Source organism: Brachyhypopomus gauderio, chromosome 18, assembly GCF_052324685.1.
Source record: "Brachyhypopomus gauderio isolate BG-103 chromosome 18, BGAUD_0.2, whole genome shotgun sequence".
In the NCBI taxonomy this organism is placed as follows: Eukaryota; Metazoa; Chordata; class Actinopteri; order Gymnotiformes; family Hypopomidae; genus Brachyhypopomus; species Brachyhypopomus gauderio.
The window spans coordinates 12088917-12114364 of NC_135228.1; the positions used below are offsets into that span (position 1 = coordinate 12088917).

General features: G+C 39.6%; 1 protein-coding gene across 1 annotated transcript; it reads left to right on the forward strand.

The window, feature by feature from the left end:
- The first annotated feature begins 15829 nt into the window (after window positions 1-15829).
- LOC143482065 (multidrug and toxin extrusion protein 1-like) lies at window positions 15830-25107 on the forward strand. The gene is made up of 17 exons (XM_076980322.1): window positions 15830-16129; window positions 16531-16632; window positions 16729-16797; window positions 17323-17471; window positions 17604-17646; window positions 17844-17888; window positions 18068-18165; window positions 18353-18450; window positions 19290-19403; window positions 19535-19602; window positions 20542-20650; window positions 21114-21189; window positions 22969-23038; window positions 23480-23612; window positions 23748-23842; window positions 23972-24050; window positions 24159-25107. The coding sequence occupies exons 1-17, from the start codon at window positions 15950-15952 to the stop codon at window positions 24389-24391; spliced, it is 1761 nt and encodes a 586-aa protein (XP_076836437.1). The 5' UTR covers window positions 15830-15949; the 3' UTR covers window positions 24392-25107.
- The last annotated feature ends 341 nt before the right edge of the window (window positions 25108-25448 follow it).

The following is a 25448-nucleotide window of genomic DNA, read 5'->3' on the forward strand; positions in this document are numbered from 1 at the left end:
ACATGCCACTCTTGTTAATTTGTCAGAGAAGGATATCTAGCAACTAAATCTATCTTGGTGATTTCAGTTGAAAAAGCTATCCTCATCTGAGATTTTAATACTAATTTCCACAGGAACATGTTATCTGGATTACAAATGCCACTGTTAGAAATTTTAGGAAGGTAGGAAATGGATCAATAGTAACGTCTTCCAAACATAACTGTCTGGTCTCACCCGGGATCTTTCCATAATTCTCTCCCAGCATTGGGGGATCCATAGAATTGTTATGCATGTGTGCAGAATGACATTCATAGGCAATGGAGATCCTAAAAGACAACTTCAACGAGCTCTTTAATACCCTCAAGAAACGAACCATTCAAAAGTTTATCAGTGATCCTCTTCCAGCCCAAGGATGTAATTTGTTTTTACAACTTTCAGCCTCAACACTTGGCTGAACAGAACTTGCAGCCAAAGATATCTTAATTATATTGCCAATTTTAAATCTTTTCTGGGGGCGCACAGACGTTTTTAACCCAGATGGTGCTCACTTAAGCTGTACTGGAGTGAAATATCAGAGGACAACTTTTCTCTTTGCTCTTCACTATCCATTTGCCTCAAGCACTGACTTAATGCCATATGTGCAGCTCCAACCTATCCCACCTGCACCTGACCATGGTTATCAGGTGATATTAGCATTGACTCCTGCAGTTTAGTACTTTTCTGGTTCAATGATACCTTGAATTCTGACCTATCTACTGTAATTTCTAAGATGCATTCTGTGAGCAGATTGCAAAGCACTTTGTAGGTCACTCTGGATAAGAGCATCTCTTAAATGCCTGCATTGTAAATGTAGATGTGCTGGTTCAGCAAATGTGCAACCATCTCACCACAGGTGGAGACACATAATGCAGTTGGCACAGAGTGACTACAATCACCACTGGAGAACATGACTCAAGCAGAGTTTCTGATGCTGGATGAGAGTTAAAATGACCATCATCTGCCAGAGATGCTGCAGTCAACAACAGTCACCACACTCCCACTCTTCCTCCGCCCTCTCTCTTCCAACAACACCCCCCTCCTCCCCCCCACACACACACACACACACACACACACTCACACACAGAGTTTTCAGAGAAAATGGAAGAGCTGGTGTGTGTTGGCACTAAAGTCTACCCCTCCATCTCAGCCTGTTCACATTTTCCCCAAAACATCACAGGGCAACCTGTCCCCATCCCCTTCTTTGATCTCTGAGGCTGCTTCAACACTGTCAGCAGCAGTCTTGTCCTTCGTCTTCTCTGGTAGAGTGAGTTCAATGAGTGCTGCTACCAGCAGCTGTAGGGAACTAAACACTGATGACACTTTGTGTTGTGTTCAGGGTCCCTGCAATATTAAAGTTGGTACTAAACATTGTTCTGAGAATGAGCTGGGACACCGTGTGCCTGTCATGTTTTCTATTCTGATATTGATTAGAAGTAGAAGGAATCAAGGGCATTCATCATATCTAATCTGTAAACCAATCTCTAGTCTGTTATCTGTGTCACAACAACCCCAGACTGCTCCAGGCACTCGTTACAGGATCTGGCTTAAGAATACTAATTTGTTTGCCAATTCACCTGGTCAGATTACTAACTTGGTACACATATTGAGCAATTCACCATGGAAAGGAAATAAGCAGATCTTGAATCTCATTTGCATAAGGGAAAGAGAAAACATTGTAACATGCAGGTTAATATGATCACATTAACATCTGAAATATTGTGTTTACTATTTAAACTTAAAAAACATGATATTTTCATCCATCTGGTTTGTGTAGAACTACTAAACACAATTAGAAATTATGGCAGCAATAGATGTGACATAATGCAAGGGAAATAACAAAAAAGATGATGTATACATTTTCAAAACAAAATAAAGCACAGAAATAAAATTCAGAGGTTATGTGAAGAAAACTAAACACTAATGAACCTGTTACACAATTTCAAGATTTTAAAAATTATACCTGCAAAAGGAGAAACACTTTTATAATGGGCACATTCCCATTGATCAACTGGGTTAGAAAGTGCAACACTTCTCATTTCAGTTATTAGATGGCAATGTGGGTCTATTACAGAAAATATAGTAATATCAATAAACTGACTATTTCAGAGAGAAAATGTGCATTGAGAGTTCTTTCATCTGGTGGAGATTAAAATCCAATAGCATATCAGAAACCGTTTTAATTAGGAGAGATGTTGTAATATGCATGAACTGTTGTAAATAGTCTTCCACATTGCAATTATGAATTATAACTCCTGGATATCATTTAGGGCAATTAAAGGAGCTAATGGTCACTGAACGGTATATTTTTTTTATCCAAGACCTGAGAATTCCCCCCACATAGTAATATAGTAAAAGCACGTAAATGTCACAGATTCTTCCTCCTGGTGTTGAGGTGTCTGTGCTATATGTTCTTTGTTATTGTACGTGTTCCATCTTTTCATGCTCCTCTGCTTCTGACCCCTTTACCTTTGTCTCATGCACCCCAGTTGGTCTGTGCATTTAAACTATGTTTTTTCCTACCTGTTTTTGCATAGTCTCATTGTAGAATTAATGTTACATAGATTTTGTTCATGTACTCCTAGACTCGACATTGATTTTTCTTATTGGATCAATCCATCTGATGCTTACTTATACATTTGCTCCACACATTTGCTCCACGTATAAGACTTGCATATGAGGGCAAAGCTTATGAACATCAAAGAGTCCCATTTGGGCAGTTTCTAGCTCCATGGGTGTTCAATTATGTCAGCATTGTCTCTGTTAAAAAACAGTGGAGTCAGAACATTCTCTCACAAAGCCCTCATAAAGTACAGATGTAATGGATCAAAGGAAAGCAGTGTCAAAAAACATTACACATAGTATTACAGCGTCTAGCTTGCTTTTGTTTTCAGTTCAGATTCCATTTGCGTTGCTGCTGTGGTTCACGGCCAGCGATATTTACGGTACAATGACTTTATATGATGAGAGATGTACAGTGGGGCGTGGCATCTCTACACCTGTGCACTTGGATGTCCCGACAAACTAACAGTAGCTTGTATGACAGCACAGTTTTTGGAGAGATCCCACTGTTCTGACAAAAAAGGCTCTACCTAAAGGGCAAAGCGCTCAAGGGTAACTCAGACTATGAATGCATCCTTGGCAGGCTGGGAGGCAAACCTGATGGGCAGATCCATGTATAGTGTGTGGCGTCCTCAACTGAGCAAGAAGCACATCAATTTTCTGAAGCTTCTCACAGATGTCCTGTCATGAGTCACTGGGAATGACACCAAGGCCATCGTGTCCTGATGAAAACAGACAACTACAGCGGAATGCAATACATTATGGAGTAACGTTTTTGCCAGTGTTTGAGATTCAGACTAAATTTAACGCTAGGCTGAAAACCTCTTTGTAGTCAGGCATTTTATTAATACCTCTCAAGTTGCATAAAGCTGTAGATTTTGGAGTTCACGGGTCATGAGGAATAAAGTTATCTGGGATGTTATGATTCTGTCACCTCCCAGTCTATCACTGCACAATATAGATGCCTAGTTTACACACTTGAGTATTTTAACATGCTTAATAATCTATCCTCACTCACAAATTAAAAAGAAACGGTACCCATGCCAAAAGCATTTCTCCTCATGCTGCATGTTTCTGCTGGCTGGCTTTGTGAGAAAGCTGTCCACAAACCTCAGGCTGCATACAGCTATAAAGCTGACAGCTATTTGTAAATCTGCAAAAGAAAATGAGAAACACTTTTGAGAAGGTACTGTACTTCACAAATATAAAATACTAGTATAAACTAGTTAGTAAGCTATAAAAAAACTTTAATGTGTCTTTAGGGAGAACACAGCAGTATAACTGGACATGGACCACAGGACTAAAGCAAAACTAGTCCCACTGCACAAACTGACTAGTCAGTCAAATTTTAAGGGGTCAGATTTTGCAGCAGGATGGTGCTCCATCTCATACATTCATCTCTACATCAAAGTTCCTCAAGGCGAAGAAGATCAAGATGCTCCAGGACTGGCCAGCCCAGTCACCAGACATGAACATCATTGAGCATGTTTGGGGTAGGCTGAAAGAGGAAGCTTGGAAGACAAAACCAAAGAATTTTGATGAACTCTGGGAGGCATGTAAGACTGCATTCTTTGCTATTCCTGATGACTTCATCAATAAATTGTATGAATCATTGTCGAACCGCATGGATGCGGTCTTTCAATCTTGTGGAAGTCACACAAAATATTAAATGTGGCTCTAATGGCACCACATCGTCATTCACCAGTGTTATGAAGCATATATTTGTATATGAAGTAGGCGTGACCTGCGATAGTCGCTGATTCGACTATAGTCGACTATACCCCCTACTATGAATGTCATAGTCGAATGTACCATTCTAACTGCATGGGGGTGCCCAAGGATGCAGCTAAGCATTAGTTGTTACATGAAATGTCTTTGTTTTCGTTATATATAGCCTTTTGTCAAATAAAATCATTCTAATTTCTGTTAATAAATATTTTTATCTTCCTTACTACACATTAAGAAATCACACCCTGCAGTTGCACAATCCAAACGAGCGGAGCTGAACACGCTACAGAATACGCAGCATCTGCCGAGATTATAATGGCTACTAAAAAACTTCAAAAGTATTTTGGAAAAGATAAAGATGAATCAAACAAAGTAAAGTGCAAGTTATGTCATCAACGTTTTTCATTTCGCATGACAACAACCAACATGGCATACCATTTAAAACGGGTAAGGCAAAAAAAAAAACCAGTTCAGCAGTTTGTTGTTTCGGTCGTGTCGTCTCGTAGCGGTGCGTCGCAAGTAGGCCTATAAACATTTTTTATTGTTGTTTGCTTTTAAACCACGTTACTTGAACCTTTCCTTATATTTTTTGCCGTTGTGTGGCAATTTTTAAATATTTTCAGGCAGGCATATTTTATTTAAAATATTTTTGAAATTTTGCACAGTGCCTGTCTGACAGTTCGATATACGCAATGCACACTGACGGTTAATGTTCTCTAACGTTTCATAAAAAATGAGTAAATAAATAAAAGCTGAATAAAGCCAACCTACTGTGTTTATTCATTTATCTGAGTGTTTTAGGTTTTTACTTTGAAGAGGGAAAAAGTCCTGAATGAGAACGAGATCCCGTTTAAGGTGCTCTAAAAAAAATTAAAAATAAATAAACCCGATTCGACTATTAGTCGACTAAAGGGAAAAGCTGACGAATCAGATTCGACTATGAAAATCCTTAGTTGAATACACTCCTAATATGAAGTGAATTATTTGTTTGATTTTCACCTTACTTTCTGCGGGCGACAAAACTTTTGTCTTGCCAAAATCTGACCTTTCTGTGTTCATTAAATGATCAATATTTCTGCAGTGAAGCAAATTTATTTTTGTAAATTAAATCTCATTTGGGAGGGTTTCAGCTTTCATAGGAGTCATTTCTAAAACCAATTGATGAATTTAAAGTCAGGTCATAAGTTTTTGTTTCCACAACAGGGATAAGCGACAGAACTTAAGTCAGGGACTGAATAGTGATTTTGAATTCTTTTGTGGAGAAATCCTGGAGTTGGAAAGATTCTCATTCACTGTAACATCATCTCAATCTGGTAATTAGGATTAAAGGGGTAATTAGGAGCAAAGGGGAGTATCATCAAATATCTCAGGATTTAGAATATTCTTTTGGTTCTACCAGGCCGCAAGCAACAGGCCCAGCAACCTTACGGAAATGTAATAATGTACTGTGCAAAAAATCCAGTCATGAAAGTTCCTCACTCCTAAATATTCCAAAGTCAACTGTCAGCTGTATTATAAGTGTTTGGGAATGACAGCAATTCAGCCACAAAGTGGTAGGCCACGTTAATTGATGGAGCGAGATTCTTTTGGCAACATAGTGTATATTGGATTGACTGATTGCTGAATACCATCAACGCTACCTGAATCGACCTGTTCCCCACGATATGAGACACCCTAGGGCCCCCATACTCAAATAGCGGCCCGCGGGCTATCTATTTCTGGCCCGCGAGCTGTTTTGAAAAGTGTTTTTTTTTTTTGGAATCTTTTTTTTCAATCGCGCTATCCGCTCTTATTTTGAAATTGCGCACCGCGATCGCAAGATGATGCCGGGGATTGCATTTATGGCAACAACAAACAGATAGCAGACGCCCAAATGCGTTCTCAATTCCCGACGACACCTACCAATATCCTCCTTCCCTCATTATTTGTTCAAAGCTGTCCCTCATTATCCACCTCTATAAAATGGTCTATGTTCGGGTCAAGAGCGAACTAGCCTCCAGCCCCGTGGACGATCCTATGGTCTCTGTTTTCCAGAACCTCCTCCCTCAACAAACCTCCAATGACGAGGCGAGCCTCGACGCACCCGACTTACCTCTGGACCTCAGCCTCAAGAACAAGCTGCCCAGAACCTCCACCACCTCCTCCCCCTCCTTTGAGAACAGCATGAATGCTATCCTGCTCCGATCACTCTCCATCCTTATTGAAATGACCTGCTTGGTCCAGGGCTCCAGGACTAAAAAACTGAGCCCAGCCCAACTCCAGGCCGCTCTGGCTGGCTGGATCTCACTGAGCACCCCCTGGCTCCTGGCGTCTGGACAGGCTCCTACAGTCGACCTACCACCCAGTGCAGTGGATCAGACTTGCCCCAGCTGTGGACACAACCTTCTGCCCACCGAGAGCCCTTAGACCGATAGCCACGCAGACAGACAGTAGAACTTTCACTCATTCTCTGTTCTACTCTAAACACTATATCCCAACATTACGTCTACATTCATAATAAAATGATTTTGCAGCAGTGTTTGTTTTGACAAGTGATTTATTGGTCAAGTAAGAATCCATTATATTTGGAGCCACTGTAAAACAAAACAAAACACACAAAATCAACCAAACGTATAAACAAATTGCAGGTGATCTTTTCTTGCTAACCATCACAAGCCAATTTTTTACTTATTTTGTGCCCTCTATGTGTATTCGGCGGGGGCAGATGGCAGTAGGTGTCCCGGGATGTTTACTGTCCATATGTTTTTATGTCCTCTCGAATACAGTGGATCCATGAGGCAGCGTGGGTTAGACAGTCTCGTGAGATATTTCTGTGCGAGTCCTGTCAGGCAAGCCGCTTTCTCCAGTTCCCTCATTTGCTCTGGAGAAACATCCTCAGAACAATACCATGTTTCCCCAACATCCACAAGACCTAAGCAACGGTTGCAAAAATATATGAACAATACTGAAGCTTTTAACAAAGCTGTCTCAATGTCTGCTAATGCCTTATAACCTATCAGACTGCTCAGTAGAGAAAACCAGGGACAGTTGTAAGATGGGACGGTTGTAAAAACCAAAAAAAATTGAATTCCTACAATAAGACACAAGCTAGAGTGATTACACTCACTGTGCACATGCTCAGTTAGACTGTCTTCTTGCTAACAAAAAAGGAGCCACATTTGAAACTTCCAGAGAAGGTAATCACCAAAATGTTTTGAGGTAAAAATGTAACTTTTCTATCAGATGTATTTTTAGGATACTGTCCTGAGAACAAATGTCTGTGAATCCAAACAAGTATTATTAGAATCACTGTTTTGTAAGCTAAAAATATAAATAATTACCGTGTCAAACTAGCAGTCAGGCTCGTTCACATGAGGTGAAAACATGGCTGGTGATACTGAGACGATTGTAATGTCTTGTTACAACCGTCCCTGAACCAAGTAGTCAGTGACAATGACCATATATGTTCTGCCAAGCATTGTGAAGAGTGCCCTTCCCCTGGATGCAACAACATTAAATATTCAGGCAGGGTTTGTATGCACTGGAATTTGGCCTTTTAAAAGAGATATTTTTTAAAGCAGTGACAGTGACTTTGTACCATACCTAGTCACAGATCACCCACTGCCAGCAGTGACACCACAGGTTCCATCTTCCACTGCAGCTGCAGTGAATACAGTTGCATGTATTACAGCTCCAACACCCACTGTGGCAACGGTGGCATCCTACACACCACCTGCAGCATCCTCCCCATCACACCATGTGTGGTGCCTGAGCCTTCATCCTCTGCTATGGGTACAACCTTTTCACCCAGGTCCGTCCGTCCACATTCAAAAGCTGGACCAAGAAAGCAGACCACGAAGGGGAGGAAAAGAAGAGAAACCGCTGTCCTTACAGATGCTCCCATGAAAAAACAACTGGAGACTGAGAAAAGCAGGTCTAAATCTAAGAGAAAAATGAATTACAGCATCAAAAAAACTCCAAACCCAGCAAGAAGCAGAAAATTCAGGACTCATATGATGAAGATGAATTTTGCATTGTGTGCCTCGAGAGCTACTCCAGGTCAGAGGAGGTCTGGTTCAGTGCTGGTCCTGTAAAGCCTGGGCACACAAGGACTGCACAGATGGAAGTGACTTTTATACTTGCCACACCTGTGACTTGGAATGATTCAATGTGGAAATGTGGACTAGCTTACCCCGTGTAAATGGTTTTCTATTTATTGGAAAAATCACAAAAAGTGTTACAATCGTCCCTGCTCTCCCCTAATAACTGTAACTGGGAAACAGCGGGAAAGAGAGCTAAATGTATTTTGTTTACACAAATACATCTGAAGACCCTGACTTACTGAAAAAGATTATGTAAATTAAAGGTAGAGCGATCATACTTTTCAAAGATTTCAAATACCGCCATCTTCCGGTACGTGCAGTGTTACACAGTTACTCATATGGGTGCGGAATTACGGATAGTTCAGTTCGGCTGGCTGTGCCAAGTATGTCTCGCTTCCAAGTGGCAGTTTTTTTAGCACTGAATACGCTGTTTTAAATGACTTTTGGACACTTTCGAGAAATGCGTGCATGACCATCACTCCTGCAGTGTGAAGGTTCAACGTTCTGCGATATATCGATATTTGATGTTTTCAAACCCGGTCTAGTGCTGGAAATTATGCGCTTTTTAGCGGGAGCCGGATCTTTTGGCTCCGTTTAAAGTACTGAGGAATATTGTCCGTTGTTGTTTCTTTCCTGCGCGGCGTCGCGTGTCGTTGCTTTTGCTGTTTACATTAAAGCCGTGATCTGCGCGCTGTATGTTTGATGTCACTATCTCCGTCCGCCACCAGAGGTCGCAATCACCAGAGTTTTAGAAATCGGCTGTTTTTGTCGAGGTAGAACCAGTACTTAAGCCTGTCTCCTCCAGCCTAACCTTGCGAAGTATCTCTTTACGAGTTACTACTGAGCGTATTCTTAGTGAATTTTCTGGTTGGCTTCCTGGTGTTTGATCTCGTTCTGGTTTTTGTCTTTTGCCCCTGCCTAACCCTCCGGTCCTCCCCCCCTCCAAGGCGCTACAGGATCTAGTTAACTAGCTATATAGCTAACGCAGAAATTCCAGTGTGACTTTTTTTTGCTGTGAAGTTATTTCCAAAAATGAAGAGAAACTGTTAAATCGCATTTCTTAAAAAAAAAAATTGACACACATGCAGAAAGTCAGTTAGAGCTGGAATATAAAAAAAATGCAGACACTTCAGTCCTCCCCAAAAGACTAGAGCCAATATTTGACTCAGCAGCTGGATTCCGCAATTGTAAGAATGTGACTTACAAAGAGGGGGACTTACAATTCATGCACTGTCTGGTGCATTTATAACAGAAAACTGTTTAAAATGTTGATTAATATAGAATGTTTACTTTTGTTACTTAAATGCTGGCACCATAAGGTAAGTAAAGGAGAATGTGTGCAGTCAACTGGTAAGGCCTCCAGTCAAGGAGGCAAAGCCAAGCCCTATTGCCATGGAACAGGCGCTTGGTAAACCAGCGGGCGCGGTCCCTGAGGATTGAAGGGTGAAGTCCCAGCAGCCCCCACGTCTGATGCGCACACTTCGGGTCCCGGGAGCTATGGGGCCTCCACTCATGGCGTCGTTTCCCATACTGCTATCCCTTCCCGGCGATGTGTATGGGAGGCTCCTTTATGTATGTTTCTGGGTATGTCCAGTGTTGCCATTTATGTCTATGATGTTGAATGTACTGCTATTTCTTATTGTGACTGTCCCTGTCACCTCCTCTGTTCCCCTCTGTGTCCCCAGAGAGGCTTTGCTAGTGTGCTTCGTTGGCAGACTCTCCCCCGGGGAGGGGGTGCTCATTGCCGGGACACCTGGTTCTGGCGGCACTGGGCTCCGGTCTCACATTGGGGCGCTCCAGGAGAAGATGCCCTTTGTGCGGGGGTTTGTCACGGTACTCCCTTCAGGCGTGTCCGGTTATGTAGTTTATGCCCATATAGGTCATTTCGTGTCTGCTCCGGTGTGTGTGTCTGTTATTTGTATCACTTGTCTCTTGTCTTGTTTATCATGTGTTGCACCTGTTGCTTGTTGTCTGATACGTATTCAAGTGTGTGTCTTGTCCTAGAATATTGCCTGTTGTTGTTTCTTTTCTGCGGGGCGTTGCACGTCATTGCTTTTGCTGTTGAAAATCCTGCTGTTGTCATTATTAAGAATAAAGTCGCGCTCTGCACGCTGCCTGAAACCTCAGTGTCTGGCTTCCTCAGTAGCGTCACAGAGCGTCACATATGTGGCCCAATACAGATCCTTGTGGACCAGCATATTTACTTTTGTGCATTGAGAGCATTGGGGCAGTCATGGCCTGGCGGTTAGGGAACTGGTCTTGTGACCGGAGGATCGTGGGTTTGATTCCCAGACAGGCCATGACTGAGGTGCCCTTGAGCAAGGCACCTAACCCCAACTGCTCCCCGGGCGCCGGGCTAGGGCTGCCCACCGCTCTGGGCACGTGTGATCCACAGCCCCCTAGTAATCACTAGTGTGTGTATGTGTGTGTTCTGACTGCACAGATGGGTTAAAAGCGGAGGACAAATTTCGATTGGGGTGTAAAAAATCACAATTGACAAAATATGGCACATTTCATTGTATATTTGCCAGGGCATATTGGCAATGATCTGTCAGGTAGGCTTTAAACCATGAGTGTGTGTGTGACCTCTTATGCTTGTGAGTGTTTGTAGCCTCTCCAGTAAGATGTTGTTGGTTGATGCACTAAGAATATAAGAAAATGGTTTGGAAAAATATATCAAGGAAAAAAATCACCTCATGTCCCACTGGGGAAAAGAATTCTAAATTAGAGCATCAGAACTAACCAGGCAGCTGCCAGAATGCATTTGTGGATTTGTGGAAGATAACATGATAAGATTGATAATATTAGGGAAAATGTTATCATTAAAGAACTTCTACTGCTGTATTCCTGAGGGATTACTGATTTCATTTTTGCTTGATTCCTAATTTTGGTAGAGCAATAAGAATCTTTGATTTTTTTTTATGTTTTTCTATTAGATATGATGGGTATAAAGATTTTGCTGCATGGAGGTAATGCAGCAAAAAAATTTCTTAGTATATTTCTTATATTCTTATATTTTGTACTTTATATAAAATCTCATTGAAATTTTTATTGAATATAAATTCAATAAAAATTTCAATGAGATTTTATATAAAGTACAGGCCAAAAGTTTGGACACCTTCTCATTCGATGCTTTTTTCATTTACATTTATGGCATTTAGCAGATGTTCTTATCCACATAGACTTACTAAGTGCTTTGCATCTGATCACAGAATTAATTCTAGATAATAGTACAGAATTCAAGATACCCTTGATTTTCTTTATTTTCATGACTATTTACATTGTAGATTTTTACTGAAGGCATCCAAACTATGAATGAACACATGTGGAGTTATGTACTTAATAAAAAAAAGGTGAAATAACTGAAAACATGTTTTATATTCTAGCTTCTTCAAAATAGCCACCCTTTGCTCTGATTAATGCTTTGCACACTCTTGGCATTATCTCAATGAGCTTCAAGAGGTAGTCACCTGAAATGGTTTTCCAACAGTTTTCAAGGTGTTACCAGTGGTGTTTAACACTGGAATGGATGCCTTGATAGATGAAAATTAGGCATATATGTATGATGTAATGTAAATTAGCCACTCTCATTTGTGTGGTGTAACATTTAAATTAAGCACTGTATCATACAGTACAGGCTAAAAGTTTGGACACACCTGAATGAGAAGTTGTGTGCAAACTTTTGGCCTGTACTGTATGTGTGATGTAACATGTAAATCAGGGACCGTCTCAAATGTGTGATAGCTCAAAATTGAGCATTGTCTCGTGTGTGCTCAACTCTACCAGATTGCTGTTTGAATTGGCACTTCATCATAACATGGTTGACACATATAGTAAACGGCTAGGTTGCAGATTAAATGGGTTGTGTGTATTTTAATTAATTGTGCGTATTTAATTGTGGCTGGTGTGGAGGTTACAACTGTGTAGCCCTGCTCAAAATACACCGGTTGTCTTCTCACCCAAGGTCGTCTGGTCGTCCTTTCAGGGTCGTCTGACCCTGGCTGCATGACAACTATTGGGACGTTGTCATTTGAGTAGATGGCAGCTGTGACAAAAAACCCTGTAACAACCCTGTATAAACCTCTCTAAGCCAGAGAGTTTGTACCAGCTCTCCACATGCAGTATGCTCTGCCACTACCAGAGGACAGCAAAGGTCTGCAGTGTCTCCAGGTTTTCTCCTCGCTACAGGCTGGAATACTACAGTATTTCAGAGGAAGGCAGTGCTTCGGCTTCAGCACACACACACACACACACACACACACACACACACACACACACACACACACACAAAGTTTCATATGTAAATGTGTGGGATAAGTAGTTTTAAGCTTTAGGTGTGTGATGGGTGGGGATTTAAGGTTCACAAGCTCACTAGGTTTTAAATATTCATGGAATATTGCACAACCTTTTTGGATGCTGCAGTGAAACCTAGAAATTATTGTTTAAATACCACCATTATACACCTCTGGACCCTCATTCCTCTCTGCAGTACAATATTTCACATTCCAAAACTACTTACAGCTTACAACTACTCAGACTTCAGTGCATTTATAGTGAGAATGAAGACTTCCGCTATGGAAAGACCTACATACTTCAAAACCACAGGCTTTTCATGCCATATAAAGTGGAATTACCAGTAGCTAACCTTATCTTGCAAACGTTATATTAGCAACTAATGAAGATAACTTGCAATGATGTGCTTTCCCCATGAACCATCCCAAAGTCATGTGAAGCATTCTGTCAGTTATTGTAATAAATAAAAACAGCAGTTTAGCTATCTATCTACTCACTTTTGCCCAAAAGTTTCTTTCATCATCCCCAAGCCATTCAAAATGTCCAGACTAATGTGTTGTGCACAGTTAACCAGAAAATAAACTTACCATTTGACCAGCATGTTGGCTCACAACTCACTGAGCCACTCACATTATTTAATAATAATTTTGTGGCATCTTAAAAAAAAAAAAAACTTTGAAAGCAGTCCTCTATAAAATTTGTACTGTAAAACAGTTTTCTATGGAAATCTGCTTGGGATGGTCTGATTTTTCCATTCAATGTGTTTTTTTAATTTTCATGACTATTTACACTGTAGATTCTCACTGGCATCAAAACTATGAATCTTGAAGCTTGAGATTCTGAGTGCTTGCTGTATGGATCAGCTTTTGACCATGGACATTATGTAGGGAGGGTCTAGTCCATTTTTGGCTTTGTAAGCAAGAATCAAGGTTTTATATCTGATGCGTTCCGCTACTGGAAGCCAGTGAAGAGAGCGTTGCAGAGGAGATCTTTATTTTCATGACTATTTCATGATCTTTATTTTCATGAAGGCATCAAAACTATGAATGAACACATGTAGAGTTATGTACTTAACAAAAAAGGTGAAATAACTGAGCTTCCACTAATTAACCCTGATAAGGCAAACCTGAAAACCATTTCAGGTGACTACCTCTTATAGCTCATTGAGAGAATGCCAAGAGTGTGCAAAGCAATAATCAGAGCAAAGGGTGGCCATTTTGAAGAAACTAGAAATTAAAACATGACTGCACTCTGCTGTGGCTTTCAGTCTTCCTCAAGCATCATGGAAGTATGTTTGTGTATGAAGTGTATGCTGTATAATGATGGATGTTTTTTTAGATTTTGTGAGCCTTTGCCAGAAATTCACATTGTCTTGTGAGTTAACACCTTTATATGTGACAAATTAGAATTAATACACAATCCCTCTTTTATTTGCACTTCAGTGTTTAATTGAATTTCATTGAAAAACTAAGATGTGATGTGAAACAGTTGATTAAGAATAAAACACTGATCTACGATTGGCATTATCCTTATCTGGTAAGTTCTGCTGCAGTTCAAACCAAGCATCAGAATGGAGAAGTGATTTAAGTGACTTTGAACGTGACGTGGTTGTTGGTGCCAGACAGGCTGGTCTGATTATTTCAGAAACTGCTGATCTACTGGGATTTTAACTCACAACCATCTCTAGGGTTTACAGAGAATGGTCCAAAAAAGAGAAAATATCCAGAGAGTGGCAGTTCTGTGGGCACAAATGCCTTGTTGATGCCAGAGGTCAAAGGAGAATGGCCCGACTGGTTCGAGCTGATAGAACGGCAACAATAACTCAAATAACCAAATGTTACAACCAAGGCAGGCAGAAGAGCATCTCTGAACACACAACACGTCGAACCTTGAGGCAGATGCACTACAGCAGCAGAAGACCACAGCAGAAGACGGCAGAAAACTGAGGTTACAATTCGTACAGGCTCACCAAAATTGGACAATAGAAGATTGGAAAAACGTTGCCTGGTCTGATGAGTCTCAATTTCTGCTGTGACATTGAGATGGTAGGGTCAGAATTTGGCGTCAACAACATTAAAGCATGGATCCATCCTGCCTTGTATCGATGGTTCAGGCTGGTGGTGGTGGTGCAGTGGTGTGGGGGATATTTTCCTGGCACAGTTTGGGCTCATTAGTACCAACTGAGCATCGTGTCAACGCCACAACCTACCTGTATTGTTGCTGACCATGTCCATCCCTTCATGACCACAGTGTACCCATCTTCTGATGGCTACTTCCAGCAAGATAACGCACCATGTCATAAAGCGTGAATCATCTCAGACTGGTTTCTTGAACATGACAATGAGTTCACTGTATTCGAATGGCCTCCACAGTCACCAGATCTCAATCCAATAGAGCACCTTTGGGACGTGGTGGAACGGGAGATTCGCATCATGGATGTGCAGCCGACAAATCTGCAGCAACTGCGTGATGCTCTCATGTCAATATGGACCAGACTCTCTGAGGAATGTTTCCAGTACCTTGTTGAATCTATGCCACAAAGGATTAGGGTTCTGAAGGCAAAAGGGCGTCCATTGAGTGTAAAGTGGCCAGTGAGTGTGTATTACTATATTATCTATTACTATGTTATCTATTGCATTCTTCAGCTTCTAAGTGACAAACCTCCTTATAAAACGACTTTTCACTCTTATTGTAAATGGATTAAACGTACAATGAGTGTAGCTGCTGTGTTCCTAATAAAGTGCTATGTCAGTGTACAGCACTATTACTCGACGTTAAGCAAAACGTGACTAAAACACTCACCCGGAGCTCTCACACAACGTCAGCACTGCCGAGTTGGACGCTAGTGTCGCGTGAGACGAGGATTTTATTTTGATAGGTTTTAGGTTGCACTTAGCAGTTATGGGCTACTCTTATGTATGAAGCCAAAAGAACAAAAAACTAGCATGGTTATTCTTCCTCCTGAGGGATAGCACAGCCAAACCGTGCAAATGGGCTGTACTAGCTCGACCCCGCACGTTGTCTGGTGCGTGTTGTCGTTTGTAATGATTCTTTAATCTGTCAGCTATTTCTTATGTAACGACCACGTGGAGTATCCCGGGCACTGTCTCGAGGAATAGCCAAAATGATGGGGCAATCCCCCACCCCCCTTTATTCCTGTAAAAGTTCACTTTTCCACCGAGTACTCTGTAATGAGTCTTGCCACTGAGCCTAAGGTTCTGTCATATAGAGGTCGGACTGCTGCAGCCCGCGGTCTTTAGTTGGAGAATATGGATATCGGAAAGGAAGATCCAATGAACGCAGTGTCAGCAGTGGAGAAAAACGCTGATGCACGGTCAACGTCAAGTTCACGGGTTGTTTGCGGAGGATGTCAGAGGAAATTTCGTAAATGGGCACCGGTGAATTACAAAGAAGAAACGCTTGAGATAATCAAATTAGCTGGACCAGTGGTAAGAGCGTAGTGCTGTCGATTAAAAAATGTCAATACTGCATATTTCTCTGCCTTAAAAATATTTATCTGCCTTATTTCTCTGGATAAGAGCGTCTGCTAAATGCATTAAATGTAAATGTAAATTTACCCCATTTGCCCCGTATTATCGTTAAATTTATTTTGACATGTGTTCATTGATTTGACACTCGGAGAATGAAAGTTAACAGTAATAATCTGAAAAGTACTCAGTAGCCTACAGTAATTCAGTACCGCGGATGGGAGCTGAATTACGCTTAATTCTCCGCACGCTTACATACTTGTCTATTAACAATCTTAAATGTGTAAAAAAAAAACAGGCGTCATTCTGCTAGCATACAGTATCTGGCTGGGTATTCAGACTGACTGTTTCTCCATTTACAGTTTATGTCACAGCTGATGATCTTTCTGATCAGTTTTGTTAGTACTGTATTTTGTGGACACTTGGGGACAACGGAGTTAGCTGGCGTCGCTCTGGCCATAGCTGTGAGTAAACACAAATCTAAGATTAGAGGTCCTAGAGAGAGGGTTCAGACTAAGATTATTAAGTAGTCTTTTATACACTGTTCTTTTGCTTGGCAGGTTATTAATGTCACAGGTGTGTCGATAGGTGCAGGGCTGGCATCAGCCTGTGATACACTCATTTCTCAGGTAAGTGTTCTGACATTTCCATTCATTTTACATACATGTACATAGACGTTTAAACACAATCAAATAATATTTTAGACAAGAGTATACTGTTAAGTATACTGACAATCAAACCATCATGGCAGTGTTTTAATAGTGCTGAAATCCTAATGATAGGATTTATAACTGTTATAACTAGATAGTGTCTAAACCTGAAATGTTTTTGGTTTCATACAGGGTAAACAGAGGCTGAATTATTTTTATTTTTTTTTGTCAAAAATTATGATTTTTATCACCCCACTTTTCATTTTTATGTCTCAAGTGGATGGACAAGAAGTTGCCTTTTGGTAGCTTTTGACACTTTCAGGGTTTATTTTATAAGTCCTTTAATCTGTTTATCTGGGTGCAGACTGCAGACTCTCCAGGAGTGCATTAACAACCTAATTAATTCTCCAGTTTGGACCATACACATCTACAACCCTTTAGAGAAGATACAGTTTCCACAAAGGTTTTGATAGCTTGAGGTGTACAGCTGTTGATTCTCTGCAGACGTATGGAAGCAAAAATCTGAAGAGGGTGGGGGTGATTCTGCAGAGAGGAATCCTCATCCTTCTGCTGGCCTGTTTCCCCTGCTGGGCAATACTGGTCAACACAGAGGTCATCTTACTGGCAGTCAAACAGAGTTCCAGCGTGGCTAGGTAAGCAGTCCACCGGGACCATATACCAATGTGCATGCGTTTAAATATTAAATAAGTCCAAGCCATTTAGGAAGATGAACCATGTTAGAGTTTGGTATAATCCATAAATGTGATGTTTGTTTCCATCTGCAGTCTCTCCCAGCTGTATGTGAAGATTTTCATGCCTGCGCTGCCTGTGAGTTTTTGTTTCTGCACACATATTTTGTTGCTGCTGTTGTTAGTCCACTTAGCAGATCACTTGTGCGGTGTACAGCGCACCTCTCTTTGACACACCTGTCCAGTCCTCGTGCTGGTTAATGAATCGATTCACAGACAGCTTTGTTCCTTTATGTTCGTGGGTCTTTCATTATTTTACTTCTCTGCACCTTTTAGGCTGTTTTTATGTACCAGCTACAAGGGAAATACTTGCAAAATCAGGTGAATTTGCTATTTCATGCAAAAATGTGTTACACTGAAAATATGTTGCAATATTTTTGTTTTTCAGTAGATTTACAATTTGACATACTGATGAGTCATTGCATATGTTATCGAAACATACTGCTTTCATATTGTCTGTAGGTGTAATGTTAAGTGAAAAGCTATTCTTTATATTTTAGGGTATTATATGGCCTCAGGTCATAACAGGGGTTGCTGGCAACATCCTGAATGCTTTGATCAACTATATTTTCCTTTATTTGCTTGATCTGGGAGTACCGTGAGTAATTTTGTTCATGGTTATTTCCAACATTATATTACTTTATGGATTTCATTCTTACTGATCCATTTTTTATCTGATCTGTTTAAAATTTGTGGAAGTGACAACTAAAAAGAAGGAAATTATTTTTTCATTTTATGTGATATAGAAAGATTATGCTGTTTTTACAATAACTTTATTTGTGCAGTGGGTCTGCGGCAGCAAATTCCATTTCTCAGTGTGCCTTGGCAATATTTCTTTTTGCATACATCCGCTGGAAAGGTTTACACAAGGCCACCTGGGATGGTGAGTCATCTAAATCTGGATTGGTCATGACTAATCACTAATTATCCCTCTTGAGTCAGTTAAGTATTTACATGGATAAAAAAAAAATCTGGTTTGCTTTGTGACAAATTAACCTAGAACAACAAAAAAAATCGTAATTCATTTGTGGCATATGCCAGAACAAGAGTTTAGTTAGACACCTGGCCATGATAGGAAATCATATGCATGCTAAGAAAGGAGAAAAGGAAGGATGGATGTACACAGGATATATGTACATAATTGTACATAGAATTTTGATAAACACTTGGGATCATGCTTAAAATAAGTATAGGCCTTCTGCAGGCTATATCTGTCACGTTCGGTGCGGCGAGAAGGACGAGGCACGAGTCCACTCTTGCATACACTGACGTACGTTTATTTGAATACAAGTAAGCACGGATAGCGCACGTTTAACAATCACACTTGGGACACTGCGCGAACGCATATATATATATATATATATATATATATATATATATATATATATATATATATATATATATATATATATATCTTCCACAAATATATAGAGAGCCTATAGGATAGGGTTTATGGAAGACGAGCAGTCTGTTGGTGATGTTCCATTGGTTAGTAAGAGGGCACCATAGACTAAACCAAAGGGGTGTGTGGCCATGGTAACCTAAACATTAATGAAACATTTAATGATGTATAATACATTTGTAATTTGTGGTAAGAACAGAATGACACCATCATGTAGAAATGGCATTTAAAAAAAATAACATTATTTCTACTTAGGCTTCTCTTTCTTGTTTCTGTGCTGTCTCTCTGTTAAATCCTTGTACTTGTACTGACACTGATAGGCTGGTCTCAGGACTCCTTACAAGAGTGGGGCTCTTTCATTCGCCTGGCCTTTCCCAGTATGCTCATGTTGTGTGTGGAGTGGTGGACGTACGAGATTGGCGGGTTCCTTGCAGGTCTTGATACCTACTTCCCTCTTTTTATTCTTCGTGCTTTACAGTACATATAATATTGTATCTCCATAATCCACTTTGTATGTGTTTCGTGTTCAATTTTCCCTTTTTTTCCCCATGCTGTCCCATTCCAGGTCTCATCAGTGAAGCTGAACTAGCAGCCCAGTCTGTTATCTATGAGCTGGCCAGTATTGGATACATGGTAAAATACATGTGCATTTTAAAAAGACAAGACTACACAACACATAACTCAAAGCACAAGGAAGCCTACATCTTAATTTTGGGGGAATAACTCCAGTAGAGTATCTGTTAGGTAACTGCTTTTACTGTTGGTAGTCTAGGTATTTTAGGAGAAAAGAGTTGTATGCCAGTTGACTATCATCCTCTTTATGGATGCTTTTTTTTCTTCTTCTGCGTTGTCCTTTGAGAAGTTGCTGCTATGTAATGTCCCTGGTTAAAAGGTCAAAAAGCAGAGTTCACGTATTTTGTGATAGCAGGTGAAATTTAATCTTTTTCTGTTGTTGACGTCAAAGGGACTGTAAGGTGCTGTTATTCCATGAAATCATCTTTCTGTTTAGCTAAAATATTTTGACAAAGAATATTGTATTACTTAAGCAATACAGTGTTGTGATGTGTTCACAGTCTTTGCACACTGTTAACCCCTTCAACGCATAATTTTGCTTTATTGCAGCAAAATCAGTGATGGTGGTGCAGTGGTAGAAAAACTAGTAAAGAAATCTGGAAAATCTATATGAAATGTGAAAATCTACTGAAGTGAAAAGACAGAAGAATGCACTTTTAAACAGATTAACACATGAAAAAACTGTTTAAATATTTTGGACATATGCTCAAGACAGCCCCTCAAAAACAAAACAAACAACAACAAAGCATGACTGATAAACTGGGGTAACTTAAAATAAGACAAAAAAGGCCAACTGCTAATATTCAGATTACCAGCATGCATTGAGGATGAATTAGTTCAGAAGCATAGGGGCAGTTTCACACGATGAAAAGGGAAATCAGGAATCAGACTCTTCTATTTGGGTCTGTCTATTATTTTATGCCGATGGTTAATAAATTATATTATCTAATAAATAGATTAAAAAATTCATTTACTGAACTCTTTGGCACTTTCCATTAGCTTCCTCTTGGCTTCGCAGTGGCAGCCAGTGTGAGAGTGGGAAATGCCCTCGGAGCCGGAAACACAGGTCAGGCCATAAACTCAAGCAAAGTGTGCCTGTTCTGTGGAAGTAAGTGATCATGGCATCATTCGCTAAGTTCTGAAAAACAGCACACAGCCCCCATATAGGCTCACTATATGCTGCTGTCATGTTGTGTGTGTGTATATATTATAATATAAGTGATGTAGGCTTAAGTGTAGGCTTACGTGTAAGATTGCAGAGACATGTAATATTAACATATACTTACTACATTTTGGGCATGATTCTGATCGCAGGCAGGCTGATACTCTGGGCATATATATAAGTGCATTAAATTAAAAACTATAATCTTGACAACTTTGAAAGACACACAATGGATACACGTTAGCAATACATGCTAATGTGACACTCGGTTACTAATTTATAGAGGTTAGTTATAGTTCATTATGGCATTTATGCTGTTGAGAGTTGATGAATATTGCAGTAGGTACAAATAGGCTATGATGTAATTTGTGTAGAACTGTCTATTGACCACCATTTGTTTACTCTCTAGTCATGGTCTCATGTGTAGTTGCTGCTTTAATAAGTGGATCCAAAGACATTATTGGATACATCTTTACCAGTGAAATGTACGTATACCAACACATGTAATAGTGTTAATTAGAAACACTGAGGACATGTTAACAGATCTAGCAGTAGCTAAGCACCCACTGGGCTTGTATCTGTAAAACGTCTTAGATTAATTAATTCTTAGAGACTTTGTTTGTTGATCCATGATTCTGTCATATCCAAATAAATACATTTATACAGACAGTGAAGTTAATCTTTTACCCAGAGTATTTCTCTGAGGTACTTCAGACTCCTTTATACCCTAAAGGTCCAATTTTGTATCTGTTCTGGGTCCAATAGAAAATTATAATATGAAGAGTTTAAGACATTATCTTTGGGACATGACTTGAGATAACATATCTACAGACAAGAAACTCAGTATGATGGTCCTTTGCCACCACCATCTGGTTATTGGACAAAAGAAGATGTTCTGCTGCAAAATAATATTGGGAGTGGGCCACACCCCAGAGTATGGTGTAGAGAATACTCGTTCTAATGTTCCACATTATATGGCCAACCTTTACTACATTCGGCTCTCTCACTAAGTGACTGTGTTGATTCACTAACTCAGAGCCTCAAACATATGTTTTTGCTCTGAAATCTCAAATTTTATGCACTTCATATATTTTAGTAATAATCTTTCTTGTTTGTCTTTTATTCCTTTATATTTATTTGTATTTTATTGTTTTTAATGTATTTTTCCTATTTTGATGAAATGTTAATTTCATTATCTAATTTGATTTCAAATTTAAATCTATATTTTATTTAAATAAACATACATATAACCTTTCTTATTTTGGAAAAAAAACAAGGTGATTTAACTTCATTAAATTTTTTTATGTCTTTGTAAAAGTACTTTGAAATCAAAGAATATCAAAGGATATTGTTACTCTTGGTTATTTATAATTTGAAACAACTCCTCAGCCTCACCGCATGGATCCCATCGCCACGACTCCTCCAAGTCTGTCGTTAGCATTTGTCATCGTGTGTGTGTGTGTGTGTGTGTGTGTGTGTGTGTGTGTGTGTGTGTGTGTGTGTGTGTGTGTGTGTGTGTGCGTGCGTGCGTGTGTGTGTGTGTGTGTGTGTGTGTGTGTGTGTGTGGTATCTCTGCTTGGTCACACCCCTGCCTTGTTAAGTGATTATGTGTTGCACCTGTCAATCATTACTGTCCTCGTTAGCATATGTACTTAAGGTCTGTCCTTTCTCAACGTTTGAGCCCGTGTGATACACATAGATCCCGTGCTGAGGTTAATTATGGGATTTGTTGGACCTACTCTTCCAGTTTAAGGGTTAAAGTCCCAAATATCCCTCTTAGCAAACATTCACTTTTTATTTCTTCTTTCAGTTTTGTTTTTTTTTCTTCAAACTTCTCATATTCCTTTCTTAGTATGTTTCATTCACTTGGGACATCTAGTCCCACTACTGTTTTACGTATCTTATATACTATCAGCTTCTTTGACCCATATAACCTTCAGTTTGCTAATTTCCTTCCATCTTTATCTTGGTTTCCAGCCTCTGTTTCAAAGGGTAACAGCAGGAAGGATTACAAGTACCATATCATATAGCAGCATATACCACACTATTGGTTTCAGTTATAGTGTTGTTATCATTGTGCTTATTACAGCATTCATATTTGTGAGAATACTGATTGGTAGTGCCTTGCTATCCAGTCAGGGAGCCTACAGTACCCACATGTTAAAGTATTTTGTTCCTGTGTAGACACTGGTTAAAATTGTTTACGACACACTGTCTTTATGCCTATTCACCATCTGTCTTCATTTTTTTACCCCCGCATTCAGGGAAATTGTTCACAGAGTTTCACAAGTCATGGTGATGTATGGCTTCGTTCATCTGTTTGATGCAGTTGCAGTAAGGACTTAAGTCTTTTATAATATGTCTAGAAATCCATTAAGATCTTTAAAACTTTACTGAAAATGTTTTTAAAAAATTGAAAAACTCTTATTTAAATTATTTCCTTCAGATATTTTTTTAATTTAGTTTATGAATTCATACTATCCTAAAATGATTTTTAGAAGTTGTTGTCCTTTTGAATCTAGTTGATTTTGTTAATGTAATTGTCCCCATTGACTCCATATATTCAATAAATACACTAAATACTAAATACACTTCAAATTTAGCCTTGATTCCAGGAGGAAATGGAATATTTTGAATATATTTTTTTGTGAAGGTAACAGGCAAACATGAAGCGTCCAGTCTTTCTGTTGTGCTTGCAAATGCAGGTAGTTCTCATTTGTTCCTGCACTGATAATAAGACAATGCAGGTGAAGTGGTCTTTCTGTGTATCCATAGTGTATTACAGGGGGCATCGTCCGAGGTGCAGGAAAGCAATTGCTTGGTGCTCTGTGTAATATTATTGGCTACTATTTTGTGGGTTTTCCACTCGGTGTGTCCCTGATGTTTGCACTCAATATGGGAATAATCGGTAAGCAGAATGACACATTAAGCAGTGCTCAGTACTTTATGCCTGTTTTTTCAGTTTAATAATATGAGCTCTGAGTTCCATCATTGTCAGTGTAACCTGTTGTGCTTCATCTTCCCTCCTCGTCTTCCTCACAAGGCTTGTGGACTGGCTTTTTTGTGTGCGTCTTTACGCAGTCAGTTTTCTTCATCATTATAATTTGCAAACTTAACTGGAACAAAGCAACTCAGCAGGTAAAACGAGCCATTTCAACTTCTACAATTACTATGATAAAAAAAAGTGTTTTGTGTTTGTTTTCCCTTTTAATGTCATATCTTTGGTCATGGATTAATTACATCTGTTTGGTCATGGATTGCTCACAGGCGCTGGTAAGAGCGGGAGTGCAGGCAGCTCAAACCAAAACTGAATCCTATGACATAGAAAATATCCAGTGCAAAGATGGTAAGGTATCAATGGAAGACGAGAGTAATTGTCCTCCCTATACTGGCATTTGTGATACATCCCATCTCAGACTCAGCTTCCTAAAAACTCTTCTTACCCTTCTAACAGATGCATCTCCAGAGCCCAAACCGGGCGAAAGAAACCCAGTTTTAGAAATTGATCTGGAGGGCCAGATCAAAGGTGACGAAGGTGCAACTAAAGGTGAAGTAGTTGTCACTGTGGGCAAGGTGTTGACCACCAGGCAGCTAGTGGTCCGTCGAGGACTCACTCTTCTCCTGATGGTGCTCATACTCAGCGGTGGAATCTCCTTAAACGAGGTTCTCACAGGCTTCCTCAGTTGAGCCTGAGAGCAAATATCTCAGGACACGGAGAGGGTGGAAATACTACCTTGTTTTCAAGACCAAGGGTCAGACCCTCTAGGAAGATGAAAACAATGAGTACCTTAGTCAAAGTAAAGGCTGATGCCAAACTTGAACTTTGCTAATACTTCAGTCAGATCATATGACGTTAAACATTTGTTGTTTTTCTCTGACATGTACCAAGTATGTGTAAGCTAAACCAAAGCACTTGGACCCTCCAAGTGGAAAACTGAGCTAGAGAGCTTTTCAACTTGGAAGCAATGAACATGGCATTCAGCCATTTTTGTTTAAAATTATGTTATGTGAATATTTAAGGCATTTGTCTGCATTGCAAGTTTGAATTAGGTCTAAGGCTATCAGAAAGTAGCTTACTCGTAGACAATAATTTCAATATGTAGTCTGTGTCTGAATGTCAGAATGGAAATCCTGAAACAGAATATACATTTGCTTATGAAGTAAAACCATCTGATCATAGCTGTTTTAGTTTAGATTTTTTGCACTCTGAGATGACCTATGCATATTTTCACTTGCTATATAGATCATGAGGCCAGTAATTTTATATGCTATTTTTTTAGAGTTATGAAAACAGTGAGAATATGAGATAATCTGTGCAGTTTGTCCTCTAAAGATTTTGAAATGTTGAATGTCATATGAAAAATATATTCTGTAATAAAGAACATTTTAACTTGTTACATGCACAGAGGAAATGACTGATACATTTAATTGTAATATTTAGTTAGATGTGTAATAATCTGTCAAAAGTACCCCTTAAAACAGTTGTGTGTGTCTAAAACTCTTAAGGACTACAGACAGACTGTTACAGATATAAGTTTTCTTTAAATAAGATCTGTATGACCAGGAGATCAACAGGTGAAACCTGTTTTCATATTGACGTTTAGAAAACGATATTGCATCAACATTTAATTTGCACTTTATTTGAACATGTAAGGGATCAGATGACATTTTGCTCACTCATGAGCAGTTTTAATCCCTTATGTCCGAATTGCTTTGTAGTTAATAAAAACTCATAAGAAACAAT